The sequence below is a fragment of the Xiphophorus hellerii genome, chromosome 7 (genome assembly GCF_003331165.1).
Source record: "Xiphophorus hellerii strain 12219 chromosome 7, Xiphophorus_hellerii-4.1, whole genome shotgun sequence".
Lineage (NCBI taxonomy): Eukaryota > Metazoa > Chordata > Actinopteri > Cyprinodontiformes > Poeciliidae > Xiphophorus > Xiphophorus hellerii.
In genome coordinates, this window is record NC_045678.1 from 28,708,308 (window position 1) to 28,721,517 (window position 13,210).

The 13,210-nt window shown below is 36.8% G+C and overlaps 1 protein-coding gene across 5 annotated transcripts in view; it reads left to right on the forward strand.

Annotated features, from left to right (window-relative positions):
* rap1gap2a (RAP1 GTPase activating protein 2a) overlaps nt 1–13,210 on the forward strand; it is a 95,826-nt gene that overhangs the window by 49,186 nt on the left and 33,430 nt on the right. Inside the window, exon 1 of one of the 5 annotated variants that reach the window (XM_032567098.1) lies at nt 1,666–2,346. The exons of the other annotated variants lie outside the window; for them this stretch is intronic. Within the exon in view, the coding sequence (XP_032422989.1) occupies nt 2,213–2,346 (134 nt within the window). The 5' untranslated portion in view covers nt 1,666–2,212. Of the gene's footprint in view, nt 1–1,665; nt 2,347–13,210 lie in introns of those variants that run through there. 5 annotated transcript variants of the gene reach the window in all.

Below are 13,210 nucleotides of genomic sequence, written 5' to 3' on the forward strand. Positions count from 1 at the left end.
AATTAAATTATCGTGATACCATGACAGCCTTTACAACTGGTGGTAATTTTGAATACATTAAACATGCTTATTTAGAAATTAATTTTAAACTTTTTAAAGGCTATTTACATTCTTTATTCGTGACGTGTTTGGACCCTGATGAGCATCTTTAATGTAATCCTTATGAGCTGGCTGTTGAGCTTTGATCTAAATTCTTGCTCAGTTTGTTTTACACTAAAAACTGAATCATCTGACGCTCTGTCTAAAGCTTGTAAGAATATTTCAAATCTGACACATTCCAGCCACTACTGACTGCCAGTCTTTTTTCTGTACATACACTCTTTTGTGCAGTCATACTCAAGCCGGAGGAAATGTTTAATTATTATTTAACCTGGAGCCAGCAAGCAATCCAGCTCTCCTTCCTTTTATTATGTTAGCCTCCCTCCAAAATATAAGACCGAACCAGAATCCCTTGAACTTAAGGGACTACACTGCAGAGCATTGTATTGAAATTTCTTTGGGTAAGACAAAATAAATAAATAAATAAATAAAAAATTAACGCAATTACAAAATAGAAGAAAAAATAAACAATGCATTAAATTACAGATTAGGTGACTTTTGAAGTCAATTGAGCAAAGAGGAATACAAATTCATCCCACACATTCTGAAAATTTCTTTAAAAAAAAGAAAAAGCATGTCTCATATTCCTTCCACTTGATCATTTTTATTATACTTCAGAATTATACGCCATTATGAGTTTGCCTTTCATGCATCATTCCAATAAAATATACAGAGTCTTGTTGTTGAAAACAACAACGTTTTTGTACATCTCTGAATGCCCAAATGTTCCTTTAATGAAACAGCCACAGATCCAAAACAATAAATACAACAACACCAGAAAAAGGAAAGTGTGAAGGCGATATTTGCAAAATAACATTAATGCAGACAGTCGGCCATTCACTCCCTCATCCATAATTAGTCAGTTGGTTTGTTGGGAGAAGAGTAAGAACAGGTGGCCGCAGATGGAGAAAGAACACTTAAGATCAATATATTCTCGGAAGATGACTGTGTTCACTGAAGTGAAATGACTGAAAAGGAAACTACTGTCTTCATTACAACTACCTCAGGCTGGTTGTGGGGAATAGATATTTTAAAGAAGGAAAATTTGGCAAACATGAAAAAAATAATAAGAAAGAGGAAAAAAATAATAAGAAAGAGAAATAAATAAATAAAAAAGATGAATAAAGAGCAAAAACACTAGGGAATAATTTCTTCATTTTGCAGCACAGTAGCATTTAAAATAGATTGCTTAGCATTATTCATTTTAAATTTTCCAATGTGCTTAGTAACGACTGCATGGCAGATGAATCTTTTTGGATTCAGATTTTAAATTATGGGATGTTTGTAAGATTGTGTACGGGTGGAGAGTCTCAGATAGGTGTGGACATGCATGCTTTTGAAAAACACAAAATAAAGTGTGTATAGAACAAGGTCAGAGAGATTGATGTAAAATTATTAACTAAGTCAGAGCAAGGACAGGGAGGAGCAGAAGGAGGCATTGAGGAGAGTAGAGGAGGAGCATGAGGAGGAACCTTCGCCGTCTCCAACCTATGAGATTCAGCAGGGAGGAGCTTGGATAACGGGAAGGAGGGAGCGGGGAGGCAGTAGACAAAGAGGGAGAAGAAGCGGAACATGTTAAGAGAAGGAGGGAGAGGTGGGAAGGTAGAGGTAGGCAGACAGAGAGAGATGCTGTTGTATAGTGAGAGCGTCAGCGAGCCTGCAACTCTTCATCCTCTCATCAGGGAACGGGATATGTTGTGGAGCAGTGATGAACAGATTCACCGCAGAGGCAGAAAATGCAGATAGGAGTTCACCTTGAACTGGAGTCCAACTGTGCCTCATTGGACCTTTGGGACTACAACTAACCCTCTTTAATCAGACAAATAAGAGCAAGTGGGATTTAATTAGACCTGACAGCCTGCCAAAAGAAAAGGGACCTCAGTTTCAGTAACTTCTGGACTGCAGCTGTCTGCAGAGGCCAGATTTCAAACAGGTTTGTGCTTTGGCAAAGGACTGTCACAGCTGTCTCCATGTAGACTGTGATATCAATCCACCACTCACCCTGGAACCCCACAAAGCCAAGCAGGTCCCGCGGCTCCGGACCCCTGGAGCCGGCCTGACCTTGGACCAGCTGTCGCCCGAACCCCTTTTGGAACCAGCAGAAGCGTCCGGCATGTCTCAGAGCAGAGGGCGGTACCACAACAAGAAAGCCGGCATCCGGGCCGCCGTGATCCTGATTGGGCTCCTTCACAAATCCCGCAAAGCCAAGGAGAGGGAGAAAGAAAGAGAGAGAGAGGAGGGCGAAGGGTGGGTTAAAGTTTGTGTTGTTATGCTAAAAACTTTGCTACTTCTGAACGTCTTTGCTGTCCTAGAGACATGGGGCACGTCAAGCATCCTTGTAGCTCAGTGAGCTTGCATCTGCAGTTTTATTATAAGCCAATTAGTTAAAGTGATTTTTTTCATTCAGTGTACATGTCGTTGACCAGATTCATTCTTGTATCTGGGTCAGTGCAAATGACACACTAAGAAGAGCAAGAGGGAGAGCTATTGAAGAGTCTTGGTGAATGGAGAATTGCACTGAGTGCTTTTCAAGAGCAAACAAGAGAGACTGAAAGGAATAAGAACAGAGAGAGAGAAAGAGAGGAATTTTCAAACAAAAGTGCTGCTACTCTTTCTAGTTCTCTGTGCCAAGGCCAGAACAATTTCTGTTTGTTTCTTAGTACTTGTTGATGATTATGTTGCTGCTAATGTTGCTGCCTTGTCCCTTCAGCACTGATGCAACATGAGGTCAATAGCAAACTACACAACAGAGCAGTGAAACTATTCAGGGCTATATTAGTACCTCCCACTGGATCAGGTTGGTCTAACTAAAGGAATAGTAAATATGAGAACTTGATAGCTTGCTTCCTCTAAATGTACATGCACTTGAAGGAAGCAAAGGGGTTTTCCCTTCTTGCTGTCCAGCAGCATGGATCAGCTTGCTGCTAAAACTGCATGCAGTCAATTAGACCCCTGAGAATATCCCACCTGGTAACAAACGGTGCTTAAGGACTGGCAGGGTCGAGATCCCAGCCCTCCCCCTCCTTGGTCTCTGTAAACCCGTTTGCCTTGGCTAATATTTGCACCAACTCGTGCGTGGTTAAACTAGAACCTGAGGAGGCTTTTGCAGACTGAACATTGAGTATTGTCATGGTGCAGGACACACATAGTTGCTTGGATGATGTGTAGTTTATGTGTAGCTGTGGCAGTCAACGCACGATGATGCTTTGTTTTCATAACTTGGACTAAAATAGTGCTGCTTCAAAATAGACTGCAACTCACTTTGGAAATAGCACTAAGTGTATATCATCTGAGTCAGTGTGTGTTTTCATATAATTTAATAAAGGTGCTGTAAAATTAACTTCTCAAGGGGAGGATGGATAACAGAGCATGCAAATCAGGAATTAGCCTCAGACATCCTGGACATGACAAATTTGCTCTTTGTTTACACTGATTCTTAAGCACTGTAAACTCATTACAGTTTGAGACATTCTCATTGTTAACGATGCAGCCAGAATTTTTGAGGCTGATTTCTGATTAACTGGCTCTACTGATGTAGATTTGAGCCAAATATAAATAGTCTTTAGCAACTATAATAGAACATTTATTTTAAATAGATCCAAATCCAACATGTTCCAAATGTTTTTTGGACAGTAGTTGTTTTATCTAAGACAGAAAATTACTAACATCACTGCTGGTCAAATAATGTAATTAGTTGATTGTTACAGTTAGAATAATGACTAAGATTTTGATGCATGTGGAAAGAAAGAGAGCACAAACAAGACTCTTGGCAGGCATTCCATTTAAAGTCATGGACCTTTTTTAAAGCAGTGTCTTAAAATAGGACAAATTGAGGATAAATTTTTACTTAGGTTGCAATAATTGAGGTGAATTTCAAAATCAAGGTGAGCTAAAACAGTAAATAGTTTTAAAATATATTTTTTTTGTTTTTGTAAACAGTGGTGATGGACTACACATGACTGAATAAAAAATATGGGTTTATTTAATGTCTTAAAGTAAGCATTCTTATTGTGCAGAATGTTATCACTTCTTCATCTTGTAACACTTGGCAACCATAAGCTAATATTAGCAAACCATGGTTGCATTCAATTAAAAAGCACATGTCTCGAGTTCCCATTTTAGATAGAAATTATATCAGTCCACCTTGTCGAAATAAAATTCTTCCTAGTTAAAAATTAAATAAAATATGTCAGCTATAGATTATAACTAATAGAAAGGATATTTGTTAGCCGGATTAAGGTTTATTTGTCTCAAAGTCTCCAAGGCCTTGGGAAAACTGGGTTGTTCATTCTGAGTTTAAAATATGTAATTCCAAATACCTCAAATGTCACTTCTTACCAGAAAGAAAAGCTTTCCTATATGAATTTATGTTTTAAAAATCCTGTTTAGTTGGTAAATGGTAAAAGAACTTGTCCTACATGAGCACAGAGGGAATCTACTCCATACAACCAGAATAAGAAACTCGACCCACTCTAGAACTTTCTCTAGCATCCTATTAAAAGAAGGATAAAACAGAGTAACTTACTGCACCCCAATGGGCCTTCTTGTTATCAGCTGAAAGTCTCTCTCTCCCAGCAAGAATGAAAGGCAGATATGTCTGAACATGTTGTGGCAAACTGTTTCCTTAAATAGCTTATTTTATCTGTGCTTCATCTGACTTCAGTTTAACCACTTTCCTAAAACCGAAAATAGGAAACTCAGTATTCTTCGCTGAGTTAAAACTACCTCCCACAACATCGTTGTTGTCAGTGTACTGTATAATGATAGTGGCTATTATGGTGTTCATTGACAAAAAATAGATGGAATTTATTTATTTTTTGTTGTTTTTGTTGATTGGCTACTGGTTGGGGTTTATCCAACAGAAAATCATCTGCTTCTGGACAATGGTGGATGTTTGGGTTAATAGCTGAATGCAATTTAAACACGTCAATGAATTGAGGCTCGTTGGCTCTCCAAATATTTTACAATATTTTAATACCACGGGGTAAAACAAACCCGAGAGCAACAGGGCGCTGCCAAAAAGTGATTGCAAGGACAACGAAGCCAGTGGGGGGCCTCCCTCAAATGGATAAATGTAGTTATGCCTGTAGGCTAAAGCTGTTTGTGGATGTAACAATGCTGCTTTGTTTGTCAAACATGCACAAAAACACACACAAGAACAGGAATGTTTCACATTCTATGTGTTACAGCCCTGTGTCAAGCGACAAGCGGGGAAATCCTGTCAGGACGGCAGCAGTAGCCTGAAGCTCAATACTCTAAAGCTGTCATGGCTGTTAATGTGGCTGAGTCACAAGATAGTCTCCTCACAATGGCCTACAATTTTAAGGTGTCTTTTTCCGAAGTGCTGGTGAATATGTGCATGATTGCATCCTTTCAGATCCCAAATATCCATCAACAGGAGACCGTCTGCTGTTGGAGGATATTTGCTTTATTTAAGGCAATTATTCTTCATGTGAATAGAAGGAAGACAGGATTACAGACTGTTATTGAGCCTGGTGCATTTGGAAATAAGGCTAAGCTGCCTAAATTTTCAATAAACAGTGTTTTATTTAGGTCTTGGCTTTTTATCATTGTGAAGTAAAAATAACATAGTTATGGTTCAACAACAGAGACAGTATTAGTTTTTGCCCATTTTCACTGTATTCCTCTTACTCTCCAACACTGAGCTGATATAGATGTTTGCCCTCCATTAAGTTGAGCAAGTTGAGCCCTGTTGCTTGTATTAGGGTGTTTATACGATCCTCTGTGCATTAATGCCCTCTGTAACTCATTTATCTCCTGCTACAGAGCCAGCATGACTGTGTTTTTATGTTGTTGTGTATCTCCCATAGTGCACTGCTGTCAATGAACAGTCTGATTTTAAAAGCCTCAGTTTTTTAAAAAACCTAGGCAGCTATGGCTAAAACATCATGTTGATTTCTACTAGTTTGATTCAACATTCAAACATCTTAGGAATGCTAGATTTATTAAAAACACACATAATTCATTCATAGATGCTTTCTGTTTCTTCTAATGTTATTAAACAACAGAAAGCATAGTAAGTTCTTTACTTTGGAGGCAAAAAAGTATATTTTGCAAGGCTGTGTAATGTTATGCTGATGGCCACTGTATATTTTCAACATACTGACAGTATGAAATTAAGAAATTTAATTCTTACTGCCTAATAAAACATATCTCTAAAACTGAAATGGGTCTTTTCAAAAAGTTTTAACAAGAATTATCTGTGTGTGAATTATGAAGATTTCAAATTTGGGTCTTCATTTGTACCTGTAGTCTTTTTCTTGATTCTTCATTGTATGATATCTTGCCATACTGAGCTACAATAAATCTTCTCAAAGTAAAGTCTGTCTCATGAAGCAAAGTACAGGGCAGCTGATGCAAACTAAAAGCACACACCTTTATGCCATTGAACCACCGCCTATATTTTTATCTTGACACCTTGAGACTAAATCCTTGTGAGGAAATATTTCTTGAGCTGCACTGTTGTGTTGACAGAGTAGCAAAAACCTTTGGCAGGCCAGCCATTTACACTCTTTGGGTGTAAACAAGTAAAAAAAACTATAGTGACAGACAAGATAAATACAAATGCTTGCTAACCATTAGCTGCTTACAGTTAGCAGGAAAATTAGCATTTGTTTCTTAACTGTCTATCACCCAACACCTGAGACTTTAACTCAGTTTTTCTCTTGAATTTAATTATCCCTTGTTCAAAATCTGGAAGGCTGAAATAAAATGCATGTTAGTTGGTGTTCAGCAAGCCTTTAGTAATATTGAAGAAAATTTCAGGTTTTGCTGACTGACCTTTAGGTTTTCTGTGGAAATATCTTGTTACCCCACAGATTGCCTTGACTCTGTCTACTAAGTTAAGCTGGCTCCAGCCTTATTTACTCAGGCTTTACTGTACAAACATTACAATGATATCAATATTTTCATCTCATTCTCCCAGAGACAACAAAACCTGTATTGTGTTCTTTAAAATGTCAAACAGTTACTTTAAAACTGAAAAGGGTAATACATTCACAAAACTGGAATTTTTAGTAACTAAACAAAGCTAGAAATTCAAAAAATCAAAACTGCCGTCCATTAGGTATGTGTCATTATGTAGTAAGAGCTCATTTCAATAGAAGAGACACACAACATAGACTTAGACCACACAAACTGACTTTAATGATGGTAGTAGTTTAATGAGTTTAATGACCTTGATGTCAGATTGTTGCAAATTCTTTACCTTATTACTCCAAGCAAACAGAAAAGGCAGGAGTATTGATTTTTGAAAAGTCATCACTGGTTAAATCATTAAGGGTAAGCGAGCTAATGAGAGACAAAAAAACAAAACAAAGAATAAGCGCTTATACATCTGGTTGACAGTTCTTGATATGGAGCAAAGAAATCATCAAGCACAAATTGAGTATCAACTCCCTTAAAAGTGCAAGCTACACTTTAGCACTGTTCAATTGTATTCAACATTCAACAGCATTAACATTCTGCAGGATACTCAGTGTGGCAAAATAAAATACATTTAACTGAGTCTTATGTTAGGCATGTGGTCGCTGAAAGGCTTTGGGCTGAACAGCTAACAAAGGTAATTACTCCAGCAGCTGGTCACAGCTGAAAACCATTACAGATAACCTTTCTGGCTTTTCTTGGCACATAGAGTCATACATTACAGCCTGCCAGTCAGTGGTCCGTTGAGAAACAATAGTCACACTCCCACAAAAAAGAAAATGAATGAGATATGTGCTTACATTTATGCTTAACTTTAGAAGTTCAGGTTTAATAATTAGAGTCAAATAGGCAGGTTCAGCTGACCTTTAGTTCTGTGTAGTCCTGTGATTGAGCAAAGTGAAGGTTAGATATTTCAGAAGAAAGAAAAAAATAAAGACAGAGATTGTGGAGTAGGCTTAGTTTTTGATGCAACCAAAGCAGTAACAGGCCATTCATCAATTTCTATCCCCATTTCATATGACCTATATGTTGCAATTTTCACTCCCTTCTCCTGAAAAACAAACCATACACCCCTAATAATTATAGCAAAAAATATTTCAACCCTTCTCAATCATCAATGGAAAAGTCTTTATTGGCATTACAACAACCCAATACTCTTTATTTTGCTGACAAGCATATTTCTATGTTTCTGTTGGAATTTTGGCAAATTGTCTTTGGTGCTGATCTCTAAGTATTTAACTTTGGAAAGCCTGGTTGCCATCTTTAGCTTACCAAATTATCATATTCAAAACTGGGCCTCTCTTAAACATTAATATTACTTCCACTCAGAACAAACATGGTGGTCAAATTAAAAGGTTACTTTAAATTATAACATTTATTTGTATACCATTTCCTGAAACCTTAGATACAGTTATGAAACATCTCCCCAATAAATATACCTGAAAACATGGGTAAGAAAGAATAAACCCCACAAAGTTACACAATGGCAAAATAACAAATGTACAGTACTTGAACCTTAAAAAGAAATGTTTAACATACTATTAACCTAACTTAAATAAAGCATTTATATGGCAAGGTCTTTAACAATAAAGAGTCTTTAACAGACAAAGCTGGAGCAGGAAAGGAGAGGGAGAAATTACAACCTTTATAGAAACAAATCATGGAGATCAGACATCAGAGAGTTGAATCAGTGTGTTGACTTGAATAATTGATAATGGCCAGCATTAACCTTTATTGTGCAAACAAAAGCTTAAATTCAGTGTCTTGGAAAGTCAAAAACATTTGGTCTCTTTATTTCAAAAGCCTTCAAAGGCAAACAGAATTTTACATAAACATAAAAAAATATTTTTTTTATTATATTAGTTCTTAGAATTAGATGAATATATTTTCTGTTGAACAACCACACATCACGATTTTCTTTAAAGCAAAGCCATTCAAAAATGGAAAATATTTTGTTTTAAAAGATTACTAGAAGAGTTACACTAATGAAATGCATTTGAATATTTGATCACAGCTGAGTGTGATCATCTCTATAAAAACGTTTCGACCGTCTTAGACACGTAGCTGTTAACTCGTGAAAGACATTTTCATTATCCATCAAGGCAGTAGTAGTTGATGCCTGTTACTCTGGAAAGGATTTCATAGCTGTTTTTTTTATTTCTAAATTATATTAGTGCACAGTGAGATGGGCTATCCACCACCAGAAAATATCCAAGACCATTTCTGGTCTTCCCAGGAGTGAACCCTGCAAGTTCAACCTAAGTTCAGACCATGTATTACTGCCAAACACTGAAGAGCTACTTCTGAGACTTTACTTGCCTCTGTGGGCATTTCCAAATGTTAAAGTTCAATATAGTACCTTTAAAAATAGACAGTACAAATTTGGCATGTTTGCAAGGTTTGCTAGGAGAACGGCTTAAACATCTTTGAGGCATTTGCTAGAAGAGTATCTTAAGAAGTAGTATCTTAAGAAATCCCAAATTGTTCTAACAATGTCTGAAAGTAAAGATCTGTTGCATAATACTTGTTAAATACTGGGTCAACAATGGACGTTACGATGGAAAAACAACAGGTGAGCGAAACTGTAAAGTAACACAAAAGTGAGAAGTTTTCAATTAATGATATTGTATTTCATCCATACAGATCCAGAATTTCAAGTTGAATTTTGTTGATTAAATTATGGTGTAGCGTAACATTCAATAATACTTTGTTTTATTGTCTCTTGTATATTCAACCCAGGTTTCGGTAAATATGCCTTCAATTTTAGCAAATATACTCTTAGAATCCCCAACAAATATATTTCACATTAAACTAGTGTTTGAAGTTGTTTATTGCACGGTCGCTCAGTTTGTCAGAATGGCTTGATTTAGATAAATCTACACATACTATGCTAGTATTTAAAAGCTCACTTAAAAGCATATTAAACCAATTAATTCATTCAGTTTGTCTTTTTTTTCCCTTAATTTGTTTTACAAAGTTCTGTTAAAGCATTGTTTCAGTCTCTTAAAGTATTTTTCTCCCTGTCTATGGTTGCTTTTTCATGACTGGATAGTTATCGTTTTGTCCAGTTCTATACAAAAATACAATTTGCCCTAATGTCAACATTTCTTTTTCCGTCTTTCTTAAAATATAGCTCTTCTGGCTGAGAGGAAAAATGAGTTGGCCTTTGAAAAATGTTTTTCATTATACCCTGTGGAATATTTTAGGTAATTACATTTGACGAAGCATTGAACAAAAATATCCTGTAAGGAAAATGAGCTTCAGATGATGTCTTAGAAACAACTCTTCGCTAAGGCTTTTCTTCTCCACCTTACACAGTTTTTCCCTCTTTCTTGCACATGCTGTCAAACTCTCCTCCTCCTGCCGTTTAACACAGTCTCATTTGATCACTGAGTCATGTATTTCCAGTCTTCCGTCTTCCTTCTCTTTTCTTTCTAAGCACTCCATTAATTTAAACTGCGTATTGTTTCTCCTGAGCATTTCTTTCCTCCTTGTGACTACATAAACTCCACACACATTTTTTTCACAACTGTTTGTGCAAACACGTGTGCCTATAATACACAAGCTTGCCGTGCGTGACATGTTATTGTCTTTAACAAGTGCCCAGAGACCCACCCTAGACATTCCTATTTACCCAGCTCTGCTCATGGGATAGCGAGGGCTATATTTAGTCTGCAGAGATTCATTTATTCTCCCTCACCCACTCTGTGGTCTTCTCCCTTTCACTCTGTCTTCCATTCATTCTGTTCTCTTCCCTGTCTGTCTCCAGATTGTTCTCTTTTTTTTTTTTAAAAGACCGTTCTGTTCTGGTGTGACTATCCAGCGTGCAGTGGCGCTAGTTGATAAGTGAGATATCTATTGTCATTTGACAGACACATAACTTTTTTTTTCTTTCACTCCAGTTGAAAAAAGTGTGAGACTAAAAAAGATAAAGAGGTAGGGGGAATCCAGGAAATGAATGGGATTAGACAGGATTTATGGTATTTCCACTGATATGACAAAGAAAATGGCAATACCAGACATTTTTATACAGTCATCCAACACCACCCCTGAGGACAAGAATGTATGCCTGCCTTACTGAAATGTATTAATCTAGATTTGACGATGGTCCACTGGGTCAAAAGAGATTATCACACATCTGGACTATCAAGAACCTAGCGTTCATCTGAAGCAGCTCAGTTAATGTTATGAAGCACAATATTTTAGGACAAATAGTTTCTCAACTTTAACCGAGAGCATTGGATTGAACCAAACGTGGCACACTCGCTGTTGTGCATCCATGTCATAAATTTTGATTTTTTTAAGAATGCATTTAAAATATAATTTTTTCCATGTGAATGTACAAAATCTGTTCATACAAACTGTTGTTTCCGCTGATTCCATCATTTCCAATTTGTGCAGCCAGTTCTTGTTTTTGAGTCCCTCAAACTTGGTGTGTGATTATTCCATTCACAGTGGTTCAAATACACATTTACTGCCCCCAAAATTCAGATATAGTTGATTCACTGCAAGCAGATTGTGTTCCTCGCTTTAGATCAATGGTGGACTATTTCTATCTCTTTTCCTTTTCAACCCAAATGGAATGACATTTCTTTCCAAGAAGAAGGCCCTGCTTTTGTTATTTAAAATGAGCAGGCATTCAAGTGTTTGCCACATTACCTACAAGGCTGCATGTTAATACATTCTCTAATTGCACTCACCTATAGAAAGTACATGTAAATGTCTATCTGTTGTTTCTTGGCTTCACTTGTGTGTCCAGACAGAAACAGTGCTGACATTTCTGAGGTAAGACAAAAGTTGCACTGTGTAATCTTCTACAAGTTCATAGTATTTTATTGTAATGTTTGGATGGTAAATCCAAAGCCACAGTCTGAGGGGGTGTACGTGTGTCGTAGTGGGAGGGGATTTCACCTGTTTGTCATTCTAAAAGTCAGCCAAAGGCTGTCTGCAATGTTTTACATTACTTTATTATACAGGATAACTTATGCAAAGTTATACTTATCTTTGTATAACTTTGCATCTTTCACAGGGAGAAATCAGAAAAGATCAAAGTTTAACTTCATCTGCTTAACTTTACACATACTGCCTCCCAATATAGACTCTTTCTTTACCTGTTGCACATGTATTTTGTGCACAGCAACAAAAAGGCTGCAAGTTATATTGAAACAGTTGACATTTCGCTGCAAGTATTGCTGCTTCACCTTCAAGCTCAAATTGGTGAAGAGGAGGAAATATTACCCAACTTTTCTGAGTCTGGGACTCTGTGACAAGGCAAATAGTTATATAGTTAACACAGTATAACCAAAAAATGATATAGTTCAAACGATAAATTATTTCCAAAATATAACCAATACTCTCTGATGTCTCGCATCACAGAAAGTAACTGGGATCCTACCAATCCTTCTGCTTTGTAAACAACACAGGGGAATCTCTGCTCTTTAGAAACAAACAGTATGTAAAACCAATTCATGTGACTAACCTAAAATGTCTCCATCAACAAATCTCTTCAAGGTGGGGAAGGTGAAAAAAAGAAACTGCTTTAGCGTGTTCATTTTAGCCTTTTTGTACACAAATCTTTCATATGCAATGAAGTTAGCCAGTTTCTGGGAAAAAAGAGATGAAACAAATTGGCAAAGTGAAATGAAATATATCCACCTTGGCTATTGATCACCGGAAGTCTTGATGTTTAAATGTTGGCATTGGTATTGATTGTAGAAAAGCCCTTATAAGTTGATCTGAAATAATACTCTTTCATCCAGATGTTTATTCCAAAATTGATTTGTTTTAACTTAGCTGAAGAAAAAAAGTTCTACTGCTACCTAACAGTTTAGGACCCGGTGTCCTGATAAGATAAATTAGATGAGAGAGAAGTGTTATGACATTTTCAAATGATGGTTTCTGTTTTAAGCGATGGGCAGGAGATAAAGGTAAAAAACTGGAGCAGCAAGATAGATGAAGAATGTGACACACAGATGTCCTACGATGAAATCTGAACGGGTGAAGACGAGGAAGCTATCAAGCAGATATGAATGAATTATCACAGTCACAGATCAGAAGCAAGCCTTGTCACATAAAAACAAAACAATAGGAGATCCAAGCATTAGGGACATTTTATCATAAAACTCGTCAGCGTCAAGAATAATATTTCTTCTTGAAAAGTTTGCAA